This window comes from Octopus sinensis, linkage group LG10, assembly GCF_006345805.1.
Source record: "Octopus sinensis linkage group LG10, ASM634580v1, whole genome shotgun sequence".
NCBI lineage: Eukaryota > Metazoa > Mollusca > Cephalopoda > Octopoda > Octopodidae > Octopus > Octopus sinensis.
Genome location: NC_043006.1, coordinates 55,980,632 through 56,004,026, shown reverse-complemented (window position 1 = coordinate 56,004,026; position 23,395 = coordinate 55,980,632). Strand labels below are relative to the sequence as shown.

General features: G+C 39.7%; 2 protein-coding genes across 2 annotated transcripts in view; one reads left to right on the top strand and one right to left on the bottom strand.

Annotated features, from left to right (window-relative positions):
• Nucleotides 1-3,714, top strand: part of LOC115216431 (acetylcholinesterase-like) — a 12,164-nt gene extending 8,450 nt beyond the window's left edge. Inside the window, exon 3 of the mRNA XM_029785763.2 lies at nucleotides 3,534-3,714. Within this exon, the coding sequence (XP_029641623.1) occupies nucleotides 3,534-3,640 (107 nt within the window). The 3' untranslated portion in view covers nucleotides 3,641-3,714. The remainder of the gene's footprint in view (nucleotides 1-3,533) is intronic.
• Nucleotides 1-18,805, bottom strand: part of LOC115216432 — a 23,980-nt gene extending 5,175 nt beyond the window's left edge. The window contains exon 1 of the mRNA XM_029785764.1: nucleotides 17,027-18,805. Coding sequence (XP_029641624.1) covers nucleotides 17,027-18,531 — 1,505 coding nt within the window. The 5' untranslated portion in view covers nucleotides 18,532-18,805. The remainder of the gene's footprint in view (nucleotides 1-17,026) is intronic.
• Nucleotides 18,806-23,395: the final 4,590 nt, after the last annotated feature.

Here is a 23,395-nt window from a genome sequence, read left to right as displayed (position 1 = left end):
AGAAAGTTATATCCAATATAATAATATATTACACAATAATATCATAATATACGCATTTTAAAGCCTACTATAAAGTACAATAAAATTAATTTTAAAAATTATTAAAAAAATATTTGAAAAAATTATAGACCTTGCCTGTTATTAGTCAGTGTGGAAAGATGATAATTTTAATCAATGCTACACGTGTTTCTGCGCTGGTGATTTGTTTAACCAGGCTATACCTAATCCATAAATCCACCAGTGCGTCCTTAGGCTATTTTCTTATTGTTATTATTATTAACGGATCAAACTTAAAACTACATATTCTAAGATATATTCAAGAAAAAATAAGAATATGAAAAAAATATGATAAAAATATATATAACTTACGAATTTTATAAAATTTTGAACTTAAAAAAATGATAAAAATTAATAAAATTAAACACCTAAAAATACAATACCGATATATATATATGTGTGTGTGTGTGTGTGTGTGTGTGTGTGTGTGTGTGTGTGTGTGTGTGTGTGTGCGTGTGTGTCTGTGTTTGTCCCCCTAGCATTGCTTGACAACCGATGCTGGTTTGTTTATGTCCCCGTCACTTAGCGGTTCGGCAAAAGAGACCGATAGAATAAGTACTGGGCTTACAAAGAATAAGTCCCGGGGTCGAGTTGCTCGACTAAAGGCGGTGCTCCAGCATGGCCGCAGTCAAATGACTGAAACAAGTAGAAGAGTAAAGAGTAAAGAGTATATAGAAACTGCTAAACATAAAGAAAACCTCATCGACTATTTTATAAGCACATCAGATTCCACCGCCTGTCTATATAAACATTACTAGAATTAATCATTTATTGTAAGATTTACCCCTAACTATACAAGTATAAATTACTATTTTTATGTCGAACGTAAGTGAATAATATTTAAAAAGTAAAAAACTCTATATACGTTATAAATTTATTGAATTGTAGTAAATGAATCGAGTAAACAAAATTAACAAAGGAAGAATACTTATCTACATATTTACTCCTAGTTCCTGTGCCAATGGCTGTTCCCTCTGTCGTACGCTAAGTATTATGGGAATAACAAAAATAAAATAAACTACTCTGTAAAATTCTCAAAGACTAATAATATTTGATAGGTTGAATTCAAGGGGAAATGATAACAAGATACTCTGAAATTTAGCTATAACTGGATTTTTTCTCTAGTGTTAAAGTTTTAGAGATTTATGTTATATTAAATGTGGCCTGTCTATTCCTTTTAAGGTAATATTCTTTAAATATATTCTTGCTTCTCTGTATATCCGTATCTGATACTATTATATTATTCTATTATAACTACATTTAACTATCTTCCTCATAGCCGAGGGAATGAGGGATGAAGTGAGAGTAAGCGATGTGAAAGACTGGTGAGGATGAAAGGGAAGGCAGCGAAGTCAAAGGTATTGGCTGTGGTGGCATCAGAAATCTGCATGGTGCATGTATGGCAGATGTAGTAGTGGTGGTGGTATAAGTTCCAAGTCGAGAAATTGTATCAATGTTTTGATGAAAATTGCTCACTGCTTGAAAAATATTGTTGAAGTTTAATAAAATTTAATATATACTCAATGCAAGAAGTGTCATTTTTGGTTCCAAGGCCTAATGAAGGATCTATCTTAAAAGAGAGATCTTTTTAAGCTACGATATATATATATATATATATATATATATATATATATATATATATATATATATATATATATATATATATATATATATGTATATATATATATATATATATACATACATACATACATACATACATACATACATACATACATATATATATATATATATATATATATATATATATATATATATATATATGGTGATTGTCAACTCCTTATGCAGAATCTGACCACTTCTTGTACCTACACCTCAAAACTATCATGGCGTCTAATGTGGTTTTTTAAATCTGACAACGTTTTCGAAAGACTCCCACATAGATAGCATATCTGATTTGGACCACCAAGAACAGCTGTTCTGATCTTTGTGGATCTTAGAATGTCTTTTGAAGCCTCCATTTAATTTGCAGACCTTATTGCATACATACATACATACATACATACATATATATGTATCTAAGCATATATATATATATATATATATATATATGAGTGTATGTATGTATGTATGTATGTATCTATCTATCTTTCTATATCTACCTATCTTTCTATATCTATCTATCTATCTATCTATCTATCTATATATATATATATGTGTGTGTGTGTGTGTGTGTGTGTGTGTGTGTTACATACATATAAGAGGGATGAACACAAAGTGGACATCCATTATGCTAGAAGTCGACCCCGTAGGTCTTACCACTTAGAAAGGAATGTTCTCAAGAAAATTTAGCAAACACCAGAACGTAAGCGAGCAAGACAAATGCAAAGATACAAAATATGCAGATTATTCACAAACCCAGTTTCGTTATTACCACTTACGTAGACGCCCGCAACTCGTCAGTGTGATCGTCATAGCAAAATATAATTTGTAGAAACTACACACGAGACGTCCGCATGAAATTGAACATGTATATAGTTCTACCAATTAGATTTCGGGTTATATTTGAAAAGTCTTCGTTTTGGAGCGCCAAAATACCGGAAATATTTCTGCAGAAAATAATTCTCTGCAGTGAAATTTTGCGATTTGAGAGCATAGTTATTTAAATTTAAATTTAAAATAATAAGCGTGAAAAATTGAATATTGATTTGATTAATATCAATTTAAAACCAGTGGTCTAAGATATAGAAAAATCTGAAGATTCAGAAAATTATATTACATACATATAAGGGGGATGACCACTAAGTAGACATCCATTATACTTGAAGGCGATCCCCTATGGTCTGACCACTAAGAAAGGAATGGTCTCAAGAAAATTTAGCAAACGCCAGAACGTAAGCGAGCAAGACAAATGAAAATATACAAAATATACAGATTAATTACAACCCGGTATATATATATATATATATATATATATATATATATATATATATATATATGTGTGTGTGTGTGTGTGTGTATATATATATCTTGACCTAAAGCATTTTATGCCAGTTGGGGTTCACACATGTCATAACCACGCGTAGATGTAAACATTTAAATTTGATGTTAATATTACGAAAAATTACATCCTCATTGGTATTTTATCGTTGCCTAGTATTCATCTACCATACCTTTGATCAAAGAGAAATCTATCCGTGACAATACTGATTTTTTTGTGTGTTTTGTATGCTTTCTAATATAATTCTTGGTGGGATTTAGTGGAAAGTAACACTGAATTTGGCTAAACTTACAATGTGCACTCCCCACATCTCTCTCTCTTTTTCACACACACATACACAAACACATACACAAACACACACAGACATACTGACACAGACACAGACAAACACACACACACACACAAATGTATGTCTGTCATAGACTATACTTACAACATAACATACATATACCTCGTACCATTGCAATAAGATACAACTCGTTAACGAACGATTATTTTATTCGATTCTGTTTTTCAGGACCAACAAGCGGATCACAAAATATCTGGACTTTCCAGGGAAGAATTCTGACCTATCTCACATCAATTTCTTTCTCTTTGATATTGTTTTGGAACTTTTTTGCTTAAATACTCAGCTAATCACATCACTCTATATTGACATTGCTGTATTATCGAATTAATAAAATCATTTTGTTATCTTTTGTGTTTTCAGCAGGCAAAAAATGAGTTGCACCTGTTTTTCAAAAATGAGTTGTTCCTGTATTTCAAAGGACTAGCCTTGTCATATTGTGTCACGTTGAATCCCTTTCAGGACTACGACAAACGTACGAGTGTCTGTGCAGTGCACAGTCATTTGCACGTTAATGTCGGGTGTAGACTCTCTGAAATTGGTCAGATCAACTGGAACACTCATCATCGTAAATGATAGAGTGTTGTTAACAATATATTAAATCAATTAGCTCCCTCTCTCTCACTCACTCTCACACACACACACACACACACTCTCTCTCTCTCTCTCTCTCCACACACACACACTGGACTCTCTGGCTATGTTTGACAGACGGAAACTTGAAACGAGAAAGCGAAACGCTAATTATAGCCACCCAGAAACAAACCCATAAAATAAACCTGATACAGGCAAAGATCGACAAGACTCAACCGGACAGCAAATGTAGAGTCTGCAGGAAAGGAGACGAAAGTATCACTCATCTCTTGAGTGAATACACAAAGGGAGTGCAAGTGCAGGCGTAACTGTGTAGGCAAAAAATGCACTAGGAGGTTAGCATTTCTATATTAGTCCTGCTGATGGAGCCCGTACCACCCAGGTTTTCAGTATTATTATTATAATTATTATAATTATAATTATTATTATTATTATTATTACTATTATTATTATAATTATTATTATTATTAATATTATTATTATTATTATTATTATTATTATTAGTAGTAGTAGTAGTAGTAGTAGTAGTAGTAGTAGTACTAGTGGTAGTAGTAGTAGTAGTAGTAGTAGTAGTAGTAGTAGTAGTAGTAGTTATTCTCCAACCAGCTTATTGCCGAGACTTATCTACTACCAAGTTCCAATATTTCAAGCACCTTGATGGTTTCCTGCGAGAGGAGTTCAAAAATCAAACCGATGCTGAAATTGCGTTCAAAGAGTTAGACAACTCCAGAACTGCAAATTTTTATGTTACCAGAATAAACAAAGTTATAACTTGTTGGCAAAAATGTGTTGAATGTAATGGTACTTAATTTGATAAATAAAATTTCCGTTTTCTTGAAATATATTGTGATGAATTTCGTGTTTCAAACACACACACACACACACACACACACACACACACACACACACACACACACACACACACACAGACCCATACATGTACATAAAAAAGGATTTGGTCGGCGCGGGGTAACTGCTGAAGACACTCTAAGGTGCCACACAGTGGGACTGAATCCAGAACCATTTGGTTTTGGAAGCAAACTTCTCACCACAGAGTTGCTCTTTTCGTAGGATATACCCTCCAGAGAAATAAATAGAATAGAGAATGTGGGTGAGGTAAATTCTTTTATTTATATTTTAACGAAAATGTGTCAATAGAAAGATTTAGAGTCATACAGTCTCTCTCTATTATTCTCACCGATAATAGTGTCAAGTACATTGAAGTCATTATGTAGAAGGAATAAATATTCATTTTCTTGTCAGTTGTTTACATGTTTACTTAATAGAGTTCAAATATTTATCATCTAAACAGGAGAGAAGTAAAAAGGAGATTGAATGTCACACTGTTAAATGGATTATAGAAAATAGGAACCGTTTTAATGTTTTTGTTGTTGTTGTTGTTGTTATTATTATTTGTGCTGTTGTTTTATCTTCCCCTACTACTACTACTACTACTACTACTACTACTACTACTACTACTACTACTATCTATCTATCTATCTATCTATCTATCTATCTATCTATCTATATTGCCAATCCATTCCTGATTAAGCATTCCGGTTTTGACAAACCCGTTCACCTTAAAATATGTAATATTACGTTATCTAAAGTGTTGTTTCTTACTGAAGATGAAAAATGATTTGAAGGAGATTTAGCTGTTATTTCTAGCAACTCCATTAATCACATAAAACCGTCTTCACAGGGCTCAGAAATATTTCAATATGATATAACTATGGAAAGAAATGTGCGAGTAGAATAGAACGGAAAACGCCTTATTACTGAAAACCTAGTTGTCAATATTTTCCTGTTTGACAGATATTTTAATATTCGCAGAGGTTGACTTTATCTTTCGTCCTTTGGGATCGATAAAATAAGTACCAGTTAAACACTGGAGTCGATGTAATCGACTTCTTACCTCTCACGAACTTACTGGTTTTGTACCAAAATTTGAAAATGATATTGTCTTGAAATGGGCGGCGAGTTGGTAGAATCGTTACCGCATCGGTCTACACTCAGAGGTTCAAATTCCGCCGAGGTCAACTTTACCTTTCATCCTTTCACGGTCGATAAAATAAGTGCCAGTTGAACACTGGGCCAAAGTAAGTAACTCAGCTCCTCCCACGAAATTGCTGGCCTAATGCAAAAACTTGAAAACAATATTTTCTGGAAAAAGGCGGCGAGCTGGCAGAATCGTTAGTACACCAAACAAAATGCTTAGCGGTATTTCGCTCGTTCTTACGTTTTGAGTTTAAATTCCGCCGAGGTCGACTTTGTCAATAAAGTAACTAGTAATTGAGCACTGGGGTCGATGTAATCGACTTAACTCCTTCTGAAATTGCTGGCCTCTGTGCCAAAATTTGAAACCAATATTTTCAGGAATTTCATTTCTTTATTACGGAGTGTCAACAACCTCAACCCTACAGAAAATTAATGTCAAATGTTATGTTTATGTATTTGTTTTGCAAGATTCCTGATGTGGAATGACGTATTGAAGCAGGTATTCTTATATCGCGGGACAGTCATTTTTTTTTCCCAAATAGAGCGTCATCCTCTATTGTAGCAACCATGTTAGTATGAATGTCCTTGGGGGCTAAGACCTTTTACGGCAGATATTTGATGTACGAAATATTTTCCATTTTCAAGATTTAATATAATAATGTGTACATCCTTAAATATAATCACGATGGAAAGAATCAATTTTCATGGGAACAATTTAAAAAGAAGTTTGACAATTTTGAACTTGAGATCTTGGAAGTGTCGATAGCAATATGGTCAGTAGTCACTTGGTAAAATCTAGACAAAGACACGCACGATCGCAGAAACACACAGACACACACACACACACACACACACGCACAAATACACACACACACGCACACACATACACACACACACACACTCACACTAACGCACATACGCATATCTGTGTATATAAAGAGAGAAAAGTATAGAGATATAGATAGATAGAGATGAAGAAAGGAGAGAGAATCGCTACTAGTTACTTTTGAAATTTTTAAACAGTCACTTATTAATAAACTTCGAAAGAAACAATGCTGCTGTTAATAAGAAAGTTTGAAATTAATGCACTCAATATTTCACAGCACTAGCATCAATCCTTCATAGTCAGCCCATGAACTTTTCACCCCATCCTCCTTTGTATATCTCCCTTTTCTCTCTTTCTAGTTTTTCGCTGTATATCATTGCTGCCAATCAAATATTTCCTTACTCACACACACACACACACGTTCTCTCTCCCCTCTCTCTCTCCTTTTTCCATCTCTATCTATCTATATCTCTATACCTTTCTCTCTTTATGTATACAGATGTGCGTGTGTGCGTATGTGTGAGTGTGTGTGTGTGTGTGAGTCTGTGTGTGTGTATGTGTGTGTATGTGTGTGTGTGAGTCTGTGTGTGTGTGTGTGTGCGTGTGTGTGTGTGTGTGTGTGCGTGTTTCTGCGTGCGTGCGTGTCTTTGTCTAGATTTTTGCAAGTGACTGCTGACCATTTTGTTATCAACACTTCCAAGATCTCAAGTTCAAAATTGTCAACCCTCTTTTTAAAGTGTTCCCATGAAAACTGATTCTTTCCATCGTGATTTTATTTAAGGATGTACGAGGGGCGTTGAATAAGTAATGCCCCTGACCCACTTCCCATAGCAGTAGAGCAACGAAACTTGGCACAGTTATTAGTCTTTTTCTACATAGGAACCACCCAGAGTTACGCATTTCTTCCATCGTTTGATGCAGCTCTGAAGACCGTTTTTGTAGAAGACCCCAGCTTGGTCCTCCAACCACGACGTGACTTCAGAAATCAAGGCTGCATCATCTGGGAAACGCTTTCCTTTCAAAAACAACTTCATGGCTGGGAAGAGGTGAAAATCAGAGGGTGCAGGTCAGGAGATGGGGGATGAGTTCATAGCCGCACGCCTGTGCTTCTGATCTGGCGTCACGCGAGTTGTGGACCGGAGCGTTGTCCTGCAGGAGAGGGATGCCTTTTCTGATCTTGCCCGCCTCTTGATTTTGATAGCTTCTCTTAATTTCCTCAAAGTGAAGCTAATATACTCCTGGAATTGTGGCACCCTTTGCCAAGAAATCTGTCATCACTACTCCGTCCTGGTCCCAGAAGACTGTCAGCATGACCTTGCCAGCGGAGGGCTGCACCCTTGCCTTCTTTGGAGGAGGTGAGTCACGGCGCCTTCCATGCATTGACTGGGCATTGACTGGGCTTTGGTCTCTGGATCATAGTGATGGACCCAGGTTTCATCCTGTGTAATCAATCTTTTGAAAATTTTGACTCATCTTCTTGGCACATCTTCAAATTCATCCTCACGCTATCGACGCGTTCTTGCTTCTGGAAAGTGTGAGCAGCCTGGGAATCCATGGCAGACACTTTTGCATATGCAAATGGTCATGAATGATAGTTTCCACAGACCCGGTCGTCATATGATGGAGCATCATCACCATAAGTTACTTTATTTCATCAAACGTCTCCCGTGGTGGTGCGTCCTTTCAAATACAAAAACTGACGCATCATGCTCGACACTCAACAGGCTCCGTTTCACACTTGATCAGTTCAAACACCTGTAAATCAGAAACCACAATTAATTCAGAGCTGTAACTTGCCACTTAATCTATAGAGATATAGGTAATTGCACATACAAACAACTGCAAGTGGGTCAGAGGCATTACTTATTGAACGCCCCTCGTACACCTTATATTAAATCTTGAAATGGAAGATATTTCGTACGTCAGATATCTGCCGAAAAAGGTTTTAGCCCCCAAGGACATTCATGCTAACATGGTTTCTACAATAGAGGATGACGCTCCAGCTTTATTAACAGCGGCAAAGTGGGCAGCTGAATTTAGAAGGGGGGAAAAGAGTCTTGAAGATGATCCGAGGTCTACACGTCCTGTGATTGCAATCATCGAGGAAAATATTGATCGTGTTCACTTCCTTTGGTCACGTTTTGTGAGAGCGTCTTCGTCAGCCGATGAATTTCTCAGCCGACTTTCGTTTGCTCACACACACACACACACACACACACACACACACACACAAAATACACACATACAGAGAATATATCATTATTAATGATTTTTAAGAAGCCGTTTGTGCACGCAAATGTACAGACTTGATGCAAGAAAGGTTTTGTGTTGGCGCTCTTAAATGTATTCAGCTTTTTGAATCACATGCACGAAAACACGTGCGTGTGCGCCGCACAGACACATTCATTTATATATTGCAGTACACTCCCTTAATCATCTCTCAACAGGAGATCATAACTAGTTCCAACATTCCCACTGCTCCCCAAGAAAAAGTTACCAGGTTGAAATTCACTAGCATCTTCCAGTCATTAGCACCATTCAGAACACTGGCTTAGCCTTCTTTTGGTAAACCACTTCTGTTGGTAAATCGCTATTGGATTATCTTTCCTTCAATCCCTATTAGTGAGTCACTAAAGTTATCACTTACATTCACCACACACACACACACACACACACACACACACACAATACAGACACAAACACATACACTCATACACACACACACATATTGTTTCCAATTTCTGGTGCAAGACCAGCAATATAAGGGGAGGTAGTAAGTCGATATAACGACCTTTGTACTCAACTAGTATTTATTTCATTGACAACGAAAGAATGCAAAGCAAGCGAAGTCGACGGCATTTGAATTCAGAACGTAAAGTTGAAAGAAATGCCACTAAGTGTTTTGTCCAGCGCGGTAACGATTCTGCCAGTTTACCGCCTTACATACACGCGCGTGCACACACACACACACACACACATACTTTATATCATTATACATTATATATTTTGTTATACATCATATTATAATGTAATGTATTGCGCTATATTATATCATATTATATCATATATTATATTCTTGGGCAAAACACTTCATTTCAGATTGCTCCAGCCCACTCAGCTGTAAGTGGGTAGTCCTGAAATTGAATAGCCTTCTGCTCAAGGGTAAAGTTGGCCTGCTCGCTGGGCCAGCGGGATGGCGTGTTTCGAAAGTTAAAACAATACGAAGTGCATTGTGACTAGCAATGTATAACAATATCCGATAGTCTGGTTCAGACCGTAATACACACACACACACACACACACACACACACACACACACACACACACACACACACACACACATGCATTCACACAAAAACACACATATATATGTGTCTGTGTGCGTGCTTAAAAACTTTACTCCTCTCTATCTTTACTTTTTCGCTGCCCCTCTCTCACTCTCTCTCTCTCTCTCTCTCTCTCTCTCTCTCTCTCTCTCTCTTTCCAGTCGTAGTTTTTCTTTTCCTCTCTTCTTTCTCTTTCCCTTCCTCTCTTTCAAGTGATACGTCACTGACGATCTTTACCGCTCTTTGAACTCTTTCTTACACACTTTATTTACCTTCTCCATTTGTCCGTCACCTTTTCTCTAAAATCAACATTTTTCTTTTTCCATTGTTTTTTTTTTTTCTATTCCTCTCTTCTCAGATTTGTTCCACTCCTTACAAATACATTCATTCTCTATAAACAAGCCGTTTTCTCTCGCAAATTTTCTCTCCCCACCCCATCTCTACTCTATCCTCATACATGCTCACACGCATTGTTTGGTAAACAACAGAAGCGGTTTCTTTCAAGTGATACGTCACTGACGATCTTTACCGCTCTGACTCTTTCTTCTTTATTTGAATTGTCCGTCACCTTTTCTCTAAAATAACATTTTTCTTTTTCCATTGTTTTTTTTTTTTCTATTCCTCTCTTCTCAGATTTGTTCCACTCCTTACAAATACATTCATTCTCTATAAACAAGCCGTTTTCTCTCGCAAATTTTCTCTCCCCACCCCATCTCTACTCTATCCTCATACATGCTCACACGCATTGTTTGGTAAACAACAGAAGCGGTTTACCAAAAGAAGGCTGAGCCTGAGTTCTGAATGGTGCTAATGACTGGAAGATGCTAGTGAATTTGAACTACGTGCTAGTGTTCCCAAGCCTGAAATGAAGGGTCTGATTCCACAGAAAACTTGTGATTGTTGATTGCAATATGGACTAAGTATATGAAAGGAAGTACGTAACAAACCAATGACTTAGTGATTCGCGTGTGGCACGAGAAAGGCAATGCGCGGTGTACGCAACAGTGGACGTGGGCTTCTGCGAGTATGTAGTAAGATTCGTTATATACAACCTGGTTGGTATTTAACTTAGGACAGAGAGCAGATGAGCGATTTGTGAACTGGAAAGCGTGTACAAGCCTTAAATCAACTATAAGGTAATAAGCTGTCCTTATGGAATAGCTTGGTTGTCATTTGTGCGCAATGCAGAACAGGAAGATGTAAGGAAATGCTACAAAGGACTTAATGAGTTCTATGAGTAAGAGAATGAGAGTGAATGGTATACACATCAGATTTGGTGGAACGTTGCGGATTTGTATACAAATTAACAATGTCCTACCTGGCTGGCAGATATCTTTTAGAAGGGCATCAAATCAGATATCCGAAAACTAGAGAGAGACTGGTAAAATGCCTCATCATGGATTTAGCAGGTGAATGTTAGAAATGCCATAGGCAAAGAGAAAAGAACACAAATTTAGTGAGCTGTAAAACTAAATAGTGGGCTGGATTTGGTTTGATGGGACGGAAGCAAGGATGACAAAGGGAAAAGACGTGACTGGTATAAACCTGATAACTTTATCGTTGGGTGCAGCGGCAATGTTGGAACTAGTTATGATCTCCTGTTGAGAGATGATTAAGGGAGTGTACTGCAATATATAAATGAATGTGTCTGTGCGCGGCGCACACGCACGTGTTTCAAAAAGCTGAATACATTTAAAAGCGCCAACACAAAACCTTTCTTGCATCAAGTCTGTACATTTGCGTGCACAAACGACTTTTTAAAAATCATTAATAATAATTTTTGAATTAAAAAAAAATCTTTTTCATCTGTCTTTCTCTGTGTGTGTGTGAGTGCGTGTGTGTGTGCGTGTGTATAAATATACATAGGTATATATATATATACAATATATACGAATATATATTCATATATACGTGTGTGTGTGTGTATGTGTGTGTGTGTGTATGTATGTGAAGAAGCTTTCGTCCAGTTGGTCAAAGAGTCATCAACATCAGATATCACGTCATCGTCACTCCAATATTGGTTTCCAACCAGATGCTTTATCATGTTGAGGAACAGATGATAGTGAGATGGGACCAAATAAGGAGGATAGAGTGAGTGATCAACCAGGTCCAAGTTACAATTACGACAAAAGCAATTGAAACCAAGAATCTGTGTGCTAAGACATTGTCCTTCTGAAACATGACCCCTTTCGACAGTTTTCCTGGGCGTTGGCTCTTGACAGCCTTTTGTAAGTGCCTCATCAAATTGGTACAGTACTCACACCTTATGCTGTGGCACTTCTGAAGATAGTCAATAAATACAATGCCTTTTGCATCGGAAAAAATTGAAACCGCCACATTCCTTGCAGATGTAACGAACGACCTTCGCCTTCTTCGGAGCTCAACAGTGTCATCCTGAGCTACGATATGTACAGAGAAACTAAATAATGCCCTAAATAATGTCTCATTTTCCTGTGATGTGATTAGTCTGGTGCACTTTCGATCAGGTATCAGAACACATTGAGTAGAATCTTCGTCATGCCAAGTTCATTGTGTAGAATATTCTCAACTCTGTGGCGAAATATGCTAATAGCATTGGTTATCTGGTTCATAGTCAGTCGCCTGCCATCGACTACCATGCGGTGAAGACGATCAATATTTTCCTCGATGATTGCAATCACAGGACGTCTAGACCTCGGGTTATCTTCAAGACTCTTTTTCCCCCTTCTAAATTCAGCTGTCCACTTTGCCGCTGTTAATAAAGCTGGAGCCTCATCCTCTATTGTAGAAACCATGTTAGTATGAATGTCCTTGGGGGCTAAGATCTTTTTTCTGCAGATATTTGATTCACGAAAATTTCTCCATTTTCAAGAGAAATATAATAATGTGAGCATAATTAAATCTCAGAATGAGATTGAAACAGTAATCGCTCGATAATGTAAAGTATAGAAGCCATCTTATCATGTCTAACCACATTGGGGAGGGAGTTGTTACTGTAGCTTTATAGCCCCAAGAGATCTTCGTCTCTAGCTGGCTCTAAACACAATATCTGTGTCTTTGGAGTATTTGCAAAGGGAGGCCATCCCTTCCTCGCAAGCCTGAGTGATACGCTCGAACCAGTTTCGGGATGGTTGTCCCTCGTCAACGGGCGGTAACCACCAGGTAGCGATGAAATTTTCTTTATTATGATCAATAGATCTAACATAGAATAGATACATTACAGGACAAAACAGTTACAAAAATGCTATGCGAGTTCGAATGAAATTTTAAAAATTACAAAATTAAAATTTTATGTCACTTGAACGAAAACTTGGCTTACTTTGCCTTGAAACGAAACCTTGGCTTACTTTTGCCTTTATCACGAGAACTTTTAGTGCGTATGTTTTCTTTTCATTTCTGTTTTTTTTATTATTAATTCTTTATTTTAAACAGTTATGTACAGTGAAAGGTAATGGGAGGTACCAGTTTCAATTTTGAACCCGGCAGCCTATAAATCCCAGCAGCGATTTTTCCTTTCCTCGATGATTAAGCTGGGTTACTCTCACCCACCTTTCTCATCACATCCTTCCAACGTTCCATATACTCTTTCTGTGGCAGGCTCCTCTTCTCCAACCCCATCTTGCTCTTCAGATGATATCCGAAGTATTTTAACAAACCGGGGCCAGAGATAAAGGACCCTTTCACTAGACCTTCCACTCTAGTTCTCCATACACACTCTTTCAATACTGCCACCGTACAGTAAAAACAAGCCTTACCTTCCTTTGAGAGTCCAGTTGGCGGTATCATCTTAATCATAGATCCAGCCGACAGCTGTACTCGTCCCAGATGCGACAACACGTGTTCCACGTAACTTATCAAGCCTGACAGCTCCCGACATTGTACAAAAGCGTGTTGAACGGTTTCATCGTCCAACCCACATCTTGGACACGTCGGTGGCACTGACATTCCGTGCCTGGATAACTTCTCGCGAACAGGTAATGCATTCCTATAGCACTGCCAGGTCAGGGATTTTTGGTAATTATCCAAATACCCCGGCCTGAAAGTCTTCTTAAACAGGTTGGAGAGTTGATCCTCATCGAACCCCAGAGCCCTTCCTAGGACGTCGTCATTTTTTCCTCCTACCAGCCCTTTATAGAACACCGAGGTGGTATTCCCGCTGCCGGCCTTACCCATCTTGTGGATCAGCCAGAGTGCCTGTCGGCACTCCTTCTGCCATGAAGTCAGTTTACGTCCTTTAATGAGACCGGGTGTAAATCCCTCCATAGAGGCCGGTCGCGGGAAGAATTCCTCTGCCAGCGAACTCCACACCTTATCATCCTCCAGGTAACACCAGAGGTGTCTCAGCCTCAACGCATGCTTGCGCATCATTAGCCAAGGCATCCCCAGTCCACCCTTTAGCGGTTCCTGGCAACACACGGAGCGTCTCACAAGTGGCTTTCCTCCTTTCCACAAAAAGCGGAAAAGAAGTCGTTCCAACTTGTTTAACCACGAATCGGGGCAAGGCACGACGGTCAGGCGGTAGGTGACGACAGAGGCTATAAACATCTGTGCCACCTCCGCCCTCCCTTTCAAGGAAAGATGCCTTCCGGACCACTTCCGTACTATGGCATCCACCTTGCTCGTTACCTCGCTCCAATTCTTCTCCGTCTGGGAGTCTGGACCAAACCATACTCCGAGCAATTTAACAGGACCATCCGTCCAGTGTCCAACAACACTGGACGGTATCTGCTTGTTCCTCCAGGTGCCGAGGCGCAAACCGATGGACTTGTCCCTGTTAACTTTTGCCCCTGCCACCGCTTCGTATCTATGGAGAGCACCTACTACCCGAGGTAGCTGTGTTCCGTTGGACACGATGAGGGTGACGTCATCCGCATAGGCAGAAACAGACTTACCGCATCCGATTTCATTAGGGTTGCCTCCCAACTTCTCCAGCTTCCGCAGCAATGGCTCAAGAGCCAAAACATACAGGAGCGGGGACAAGGGGCACCCTTGTCGAACTGAACGCTTGATCGAAAACGGCTCCGTTAGGTAACCGTTTATCTGGACTGTGGACTTGATGCCGCTGTACATAGCTGAGATCCACCCGCAGAAGCCAGGGCCCAGCCCAGCCGCTTCGAGAACCGCCGCCAAGTACCGATGGTCCACCCTATCAAACGCTTTACTTTGGTCTAAATGGACCAATGCCCCTCCTTTGCCGTCTAATTTCCCGACCCTATCTATAGTGTAGCGGAGAAGGTGAAGATTATCCTGGATCGACCTGCCTGGGATTGCACATGTCTGTGCCTTCCCGACAAGTTTCTTCACGACAGCCGTCAACCTTTTTGCTAACACCTTGGCCAAAATCTTAAACTCTACATTAAGTAGAGTTATGGGCCTGTAATTACTAATACTGTCCCCCTTGCTCGGGTCTTTCTGGACCAGCGTCACAACTCCCCGACTCACAGAGCTGGGAATCCTCCCATTCTGTTGCCAGTTTGCATAGACGCTTGCCAGTATGTCCCCGAACAAGTCCGGCATACAACAATAAATTCATAGGGTAGACCATCCAATCCCGGTGACTTTTCCCCGGCGCACTCGGCCATAGCCCCTCTTACCTCTGCGGGAGAGATCGATCCTTCACAGCACTCCGCCTCACCTGCCGAGAGCCGAGGCCCACCAGCTAGGAAGTCCTTTAAGGTCTCCCCACGCTCGAGCGGGCCACCGCCCCCAAACAGCCGTGCGAAATGCTGGTGAAGGACCTTCTGCATCTCCTCCTGTCCATAGATCTTGCGGTCCTGCTCGTCAGTTAAGGACATAATACAGGACTTTTTGCCCTTCTGACTCTCCTCACGACGGGCCCATCCGGCAACGTTAATACCTTCTCGTTTTCCTGCACGTAACTTAGCTCTGACTCTACACCCCTCGTGCTTGGCGTTGAGGTGACGGTACAATACCGCTCTCGCTGCCAACACTCCGGATGCACAGCCAGATTCCATAGCCTCGTCTAAGTTCTTAACTAATTCGCCCTCTATTCTAGTCCTATCTAAACTTAGCTGCTTGCTAAATCTAATGGACTCCAAACGGATGGCTCTTTTGAGGGCGAGCCACCATCTATTATTAATGATGGTGCCACATAATGCCCTCTGTACTAATTCCTTAATCCGGGTACGGAAAGCTTCACAGGTCAAAATAGACTTGTTCATCTTCCAGTACCCGGGACCTTGTCTATGGCATTTATCTACATGTACCTCACACGTTACAAGTTTGTGATCCGTGTAAGGCACAACAGAGAATTGTGGACAGCTAACACTATTCCTATCTCGTTCCTTAACAAATACTCTATCTATGTACGATCTGAGTGAGCCGTCGTTATTACTCCACGTCCACTGTGGAACGTTCGGCTCATCCAGTCGAAAACGGTCTACTAGATTAAAGCTCGCTAGTAGAGCCTTGAGGCCAGGATTCCCCTTCCTATCGCTCGAGCCTACACCATCCACCCGCGCATCGAGAATGGTGTTGAAATCCCCTACCAAGACTACCGTTTTGGACGTCACTAGAAAGTGCTCCAGTTCCCGATAAAAACCGGTCTGCCCACGTCCGTTAGGAGCGTAGACAGCCACCAACCTGAAGGACTGCTTACTCACGTGCGTCACATCTAGGACAACCAGCCTACCTTCTGGGTCCAAAAAGACAGTACTTACCTGTAAGTCCAAGTTCTTCCTGAAAAGAACTGCCACGCCTGCACCTCCCCCTCGGCTAGGAGAAATAAATTTCTCGTAACCATTGAGAAGTGGTGAGAACGCTTGGGGTCCCTTCATCTTGGACTCGGTAACAATAGCTACTTCGATTCTATGTGAAATGAGGTCGTCACGAAAACAAGCCTGTTTCCATTTCGATCCCATTCCACGCACATTTATACAACCTAACTTAATCATCGAGAAAAAAGAAAATTATTTACTCACGGTTGCGAGAGGGAGCCTGACAGATTCTTTCTGCCTGTCTCCCCCCCACTCGCCGTTGCTGTTGGGTGTTTCACCGGCGTTGCCACCGGGCTCTGGGTTGGTGTGGCTGCCGGGCTAACGGGTAATTTCCCAGTTGTCACCTCCTGGGTGACATCCTTAATGAAGCCGGCTTTTACGTGGCTTTGTAAGGTTTTGTCTTTCCATCCTTCTTCGCCGACCCTTCCATATCGCCACTCCGCTTCCTTCTCGGTCGCTTTGTAGCACCTGATCAGCGTACTTGCTTTCACCCATGTTTCTACTCTCACGTTCTTTGTGGTGTATGCAATAATTTTTTCGTTGGGTTTAAACCCTTTTACAGTTGGGGGGTGGGGTTTGTTAAAGTGCTGGCCTATAAGTGTAGTACCGCCGGGGTGGGATTGGAGAATATTTTTAATTTGTTCGTCTGCGTTGTTTTTTTTTTTTGATACGGGTGGGGAGTCAGGGGTGATGGATTTTTTCCTTTTGTTGGACACGTTCGTAAATTCCATGTCTTCTTGTTTATTTGTTTTTGTTGCATTATTTTCCTCATCCTTTCCTTTCTCATTTTGCATTTCGTTCTTGTCTTCCTCCTTTTTGGAGTTCGACCTGTTTATTTTTTCCTCCTTGTTTTCGCCAGCCGTTACTTTTTTCTCCACTTTGCTGCTTTCTGCGTTCTTCACAGCGTTTTGTGGGGGGGCGTTGCCCGCATTATTTTTTTTTGTGCAAACGGAGCGAACGTGGCCCTTTTGCCCGCACTTAAAACATCTGGGCCTGCGTCCTTCCACCGAAACTCGTATGGAGTGCCCCTCCCCCACGAAGACTCTGTCTGGTAGGCTTTCCAACGTCGCATTTTCCGCCTGGATTATCATCTCCAGCTGCTGGCCTCTCCAGTGTTTTGCAATTTTTCTCTTCATACTTAAAATTGTCAATTTTGATTCAACATCAAAAATGACCGCTGTTGCCGCCCACATCACGTCGTAGCCCGTTGGTATATCTTCTAGGGTCACTTTTGCGGTTCTGCATCCTAAATATAAGGGTAGCAGTATTATACTCTCGTTTTTCAACGTTTGTGTCGAAATTTGCCTTGCTACTTCCGCCGTTTCAAAATGCGCCTCCACTGTAGCGCTTCTTGCACCTCGGTTGACATGACTAACTTTACTCCATATTGGAGCCATACACTTTTCGACCATTTCGTTTTTCACGTCGGTCATTCGTTTTTCCTTGATATTGTACACCCTGTAGGTGACCATTTTTTCCTTTATTGCTTGTATAGTTTCGGGGGGCGGTACCAATCGTGTTTCTTCACCACTTTTTTGCACCAGCGATCTAAACTTGAATAATCTTTCCATTGATACCTCCATTTCTTCGACTTCGCCACCTACGGCGTCTGAAAAACTGGGTTTTGTCTGTGTTTCCTTTTGTTTAACAGTTGTTATACTTTCTCCCATCTCGGGAAAGTCTTTTTTTGAACTTAAGTCTAATTCCATATTAGACAACACAAACTTGTCACAAATGACAAGAGAATTTTTTTTTTTTCCAAAAATAACCTATACAGGTTAAGAGTTCACACAAAACAGCACACAGAAATTTTCTACCCCGAAGGGCGAAAATTACTGGGTCAAAAACAGTTCAACAATGATATTACTTGTAACACGACAGAGTAGACAAACGGAAACGAACTCACACAACGATTTGCAGCAACAGAAAAATATTGGTATACGCCGAGGAAAAATTCAAAAAACACCAGGTAGCGATGAAAGTGAAGGCTCCTTTGCAAATAGATATAAGTTTTCTAATGGCGTCTGCCACTGATGTCGAAAACGAACAGTAAGCATAATTAAATCTCAGAATGAGATTGAAACAGTAATCGCTCGATAATGTAAAGTATAGAAGCCATCTTATCATGGCTAACCACATTGGGGAGGGGGTTGTTACTGTAGCAATCCCCTCCCCAATGTGGTTAGCCATGATAAGATGGCTTCTATACTTTATATAATAATGTGTACATCCTTAAATAAAATCACGATGGAAAGAGTCAATTTTCATAGGAACACTTTAAAAAGAGAAGGTTTGACAATTTTGAACTTGAGATCTTGGAAGTGTCGACAACAATATGGTCAGCAGTCACTTGCAAAAATCTAGACAAAGATACGCACGCTCGCAGAAACACACACACACACACACACACACACACACACACGCACAAATACACACACACACACACGCACGCACATCTGTATATATAAAGAGAGAAAGGTATAGAGATATAGGTGAATAGAGAGAGAGAAAGGAGAGAGAGAGGGATAGAGAGAACGTGTGTGTGTGTGTGTGAGTGAGGAAATGTGTGATTGGCAGCAATGATATACGGCGAAAAACTAGAAAGAGAGAAAAAGGGAGATATAGGTAGATAAAGAGGGTGGGAAACATATACAAAGGAGGATGGGGTGAAAAGTTCATGGGCTGACTATGAAGGATTGATGCTAGTGCTGTAAAATATTGAGTGCATTAATTTCAACCTTTCTTATTAACAGCAGCATTGTTTCTTTCGAAGTTTATTAATAAGTGACTGTTTAAAAATTTCAAAAGTAACTAGTAGCGACTCTCTCTCCTTTCTCTATCTCTATCTATCTATATCTCTATACCTTTCTCTCTTTATATATACAGATGTGCGTATGTGCGTGAGTGTGAGTGTGTGTGTGTGTGTATGAGTGTGCGTATGTGTGTGTATTTCTGTGTGTGTGCGTGTGTGTTTCTGCGAGCGTGCGTGTCTTTGTCAAGATTTTTGCATGTGACTGCTGACTATATTGTTATCGACACTTCCAAGATCTCAAGTTCAAAATTGTCAAACCTTCACTTTTTAAAGTGTTCCCATGAAAATTGATTCTTTCCATCGTGATTATATTTAAGGATGTACACATTATTATATTTCGGGATGGTCCATTTTTCTGTATTGTTTTCCAGATAACCACAAGTACTTGATCTTCACGTCAGCTGTATCATTGCTGAGATGGCAGAATTGTTTGCATGTTGCACGAAATGCTTTGGAGTATTTCGCTCATCGCTACGTTCTGCGTTTATAATTCCACCGAGGTTGAATTTGCCTTTCATCCTTTCGGGATCGATAAAATAAGTACCAGTTGAATACCAGCGGGGTCGATGTAATCGACTCTTCCCCTCTACCAAAATTACTGCCCTTGTGACAAAATTTGAAACTATTACTATTGTTATTATTTTAGTGTCCTTTCCTGAAATCGTTGTCACATCCTGTGACCTCTTCAACGACATTCCGTCCCACTCCAGATTAGACTAAACAGGAGTGGAGGAGATACGTGTGATAGGGAGTCGCTAAAGCGGTTAAAAGATGTGTTACGAAAGATTTGAAGAACGAGTATACAGTACGTGTGGTTATTTGGGGAAAAAGTAACTGTCCCTGCGATATAAGAATACGTCATTCCACATGAGGAATCTTGCAAAAGAAATACATAAACATAACATTTGACATTAATTTTCTGTATGGTCGAGGTTGTTGACACTCCCTAATAAAGAAATGAAATTCCTGAAAATATTGGTTTCAAATTTTGGCACAGAGGCCAGCAATTTCAGAAGGAGTTAAGTCGATTACATCGACCCCAGTGCTCAACTACTACTTACTTTATCGACAAAGTCGACCTCGGCGGAATTTAAACTCAAAACGTAAGAACGAGCGAAATACCGCTAAGCATTTTGTTTGGTGTACTAACGATTCTGCCAGCTCGCCGCCTTTTTTCAGAAAATATTGTTTTCAAGTTTTTGCATTAGGCCAGCAATTTCGTGGGAGGGGCTGAGTTACTTACTTTGGCCCAGTGTTCAACTGGCACTTATTTTATCGACCGGGAAAGGGTGAAAGGTAAAGTTGACATCGGCAGAATTTGAACCTCAGTGTGTAGCCCAATGCGGTAACGATTCTATCAACTCGCCGCCCTTTTCAAGAAAATATCACTTTCAAATTTTGGTATAAAACCAGTAAGTTCGTGGGAGGTAAGAAGTTGATTACATCGACTCCAGTGTTTAACTGGTACTTATTTTATCGACCCCAAAGGACGAAAGGTAAAGTCAACATCTGCGAATATTATAATATCTGTCAAACAGGAAAATTCGGCAGCTAAGTTTTCGGTAATAAGGCGTTTTCCATTCTATTCTACTATCACATTTCTTTCCATATTTATATCATATTGAAATATTTCTGAGCCCTGTGAAGACGGTTTTATGTGATCAATGGAGTTGCTAGAAATAACAGCTAAATCTCCTTCAAATCGTTTTTTATCTTCAGTAAAGAAACAACACTTTAGATAACGTAATATTACATATTTTAAGGTGAACAAGATTATCAAAACTGGAAAGCCTTATCAGGAATGGATTGGCAATATAGGTAGTAGTAGTAGTAGTAGTAGTAGAGGAAGATAAAACAACAGCACAAATAATAACAACAACAACAACAACAACAACAAAAACATTAAAACGGTTCCTATTTTCTATAATCCATTTAACAGTGTGGCATTCAATCTCCTTTTTACTTCTGTCCTGTTTAGATGATAAATATTTGAACTCTATTAAGTAATCATGTAAACAACTGACAAGAACATGAATATTTATTCCTTCTACATAATGACTTCAATGTACTTGACACTATTATCGGTGAGAATAATAGAGAGAGACTGTATGACTCTAAATCTTTCTATTGACACATTTTCGTTAAAATATAAATAAAAGAATTTACCTCACCCACATTCTCTATTCTATTTATTTCTCTGGAGGGTATATCCTACGAAAAGAGCAACTCTGTGGTGAGAAGTTTGCTTCCAAAACCAAATGGTTCTGGATTCAGTCCCACTGTGTGGCACCTTAGAGTGTCTTCAGCAGTTACCCCGCGCCGACCAAATCCTTTTTTATGTACATGTATGGGTCTGTGTGTGTGTGTGTGTGTGTGTGTGTGTGTGTGTGTGTGTGTGTGTGTGTGTGTTTTGAAACACGAAATTCATCACAATATATTTCAAGAAAACGGAAATTTTATTTATCAAATTAAGTACCATTACACTCAACACATTTTTGCCAACAAGTTATAACTTTGTTTATTCTGGTATCATAAAAATTTGCAGTTCTGGAGTTGTCTAACTCTTTGAACGCAATTTCAGCATCGGTTTGGTTTTTGAACTCCTCTTGCAGGAAACTATCAAGGTGCTTGAAAAAGTGCTAGTTGGTAGGAGATAGGTCCGGGGAAGAAGCTGAGTGGGGAAGAACTTCGTAGCCAAGTTCCTCTCAACTTCCGTAACGTCATTAGTGAAATGTGTGGTCGAGCATTGTAATGAAAACGATTGGCCCTCTTCTGTTGACCAGTCTGGGACGGAGGAGTAGCAGTTCTTCGTTCACTTTAGCAATTTCATGGCAATATGTTTCTGCTGTGATGGTTTTAAGAAATTACAGTGGATGAGTCCAGCAGTACGCCACCAAACAGTCATCATAACTTCCATTTTGAAGAACTTGGGTTCAAGGAATGTTTCCGGTGCTTCATTTTTGTTCAACAGTTACAATACAGTCGAGGAATAGATCGGTCTGGTTAAGGAGAAGAAACAACGAGCACATTTCATATCTGCGCATTTTCTGATTTTCATTCAAATTGTGTCGAGCTTTTTTGATTTTCCGATCGCATGGAAATGGTTTCAGGCAGTTTTCTGGCTAGCTTGGAGTTCTTGTAGTGGTCTACGTAGCTAAATAGTTGAACGACCTCCCCTCGAAGAAAGATTATAGAGTAACCTCCATTTTCTAAGTTTCTCGAAGCATCTATGTCATGAGACGTGATTCTTAATTATTCAAGAAGCTTAGCGTTTCTCTTGGAAGTTTCTAGAATATCTAGCGTTAATAAAAACAGCTTGCTAACCATGCTCTTCGCTTTTTAATCAATTAGACTTAGAGCCATTCACATCATTGCTGTGTCCGTCTATTTGTCTACGCCACATGACTGAAAGCCACCACTTAGCTCTTATTTCTACATTTTCTGTCTTAACGTTCTTGCATAGATTACTTCATTGAACTAGATTCTACATATTGATTCTATGTATCATCATCGTCCAGGAAATAAAAAATATTTTTATGTAGTAAATATATAGGTATTGAATTTATTCTTCATCTCTTTATGAACTATTGTAATAACATACACGCAGCCACATCAACAACTTGTACTGGCTCTATATTTCCACTACATACTTTTGCCAGTTCTCGAATGGGTTTACGTAGATGTTTCTCAATAACCGTCTTTAATTGACTGTCATCGATGACAAATGGTTGTCCACTACGTTCACGATCTTCAAGGCTCAG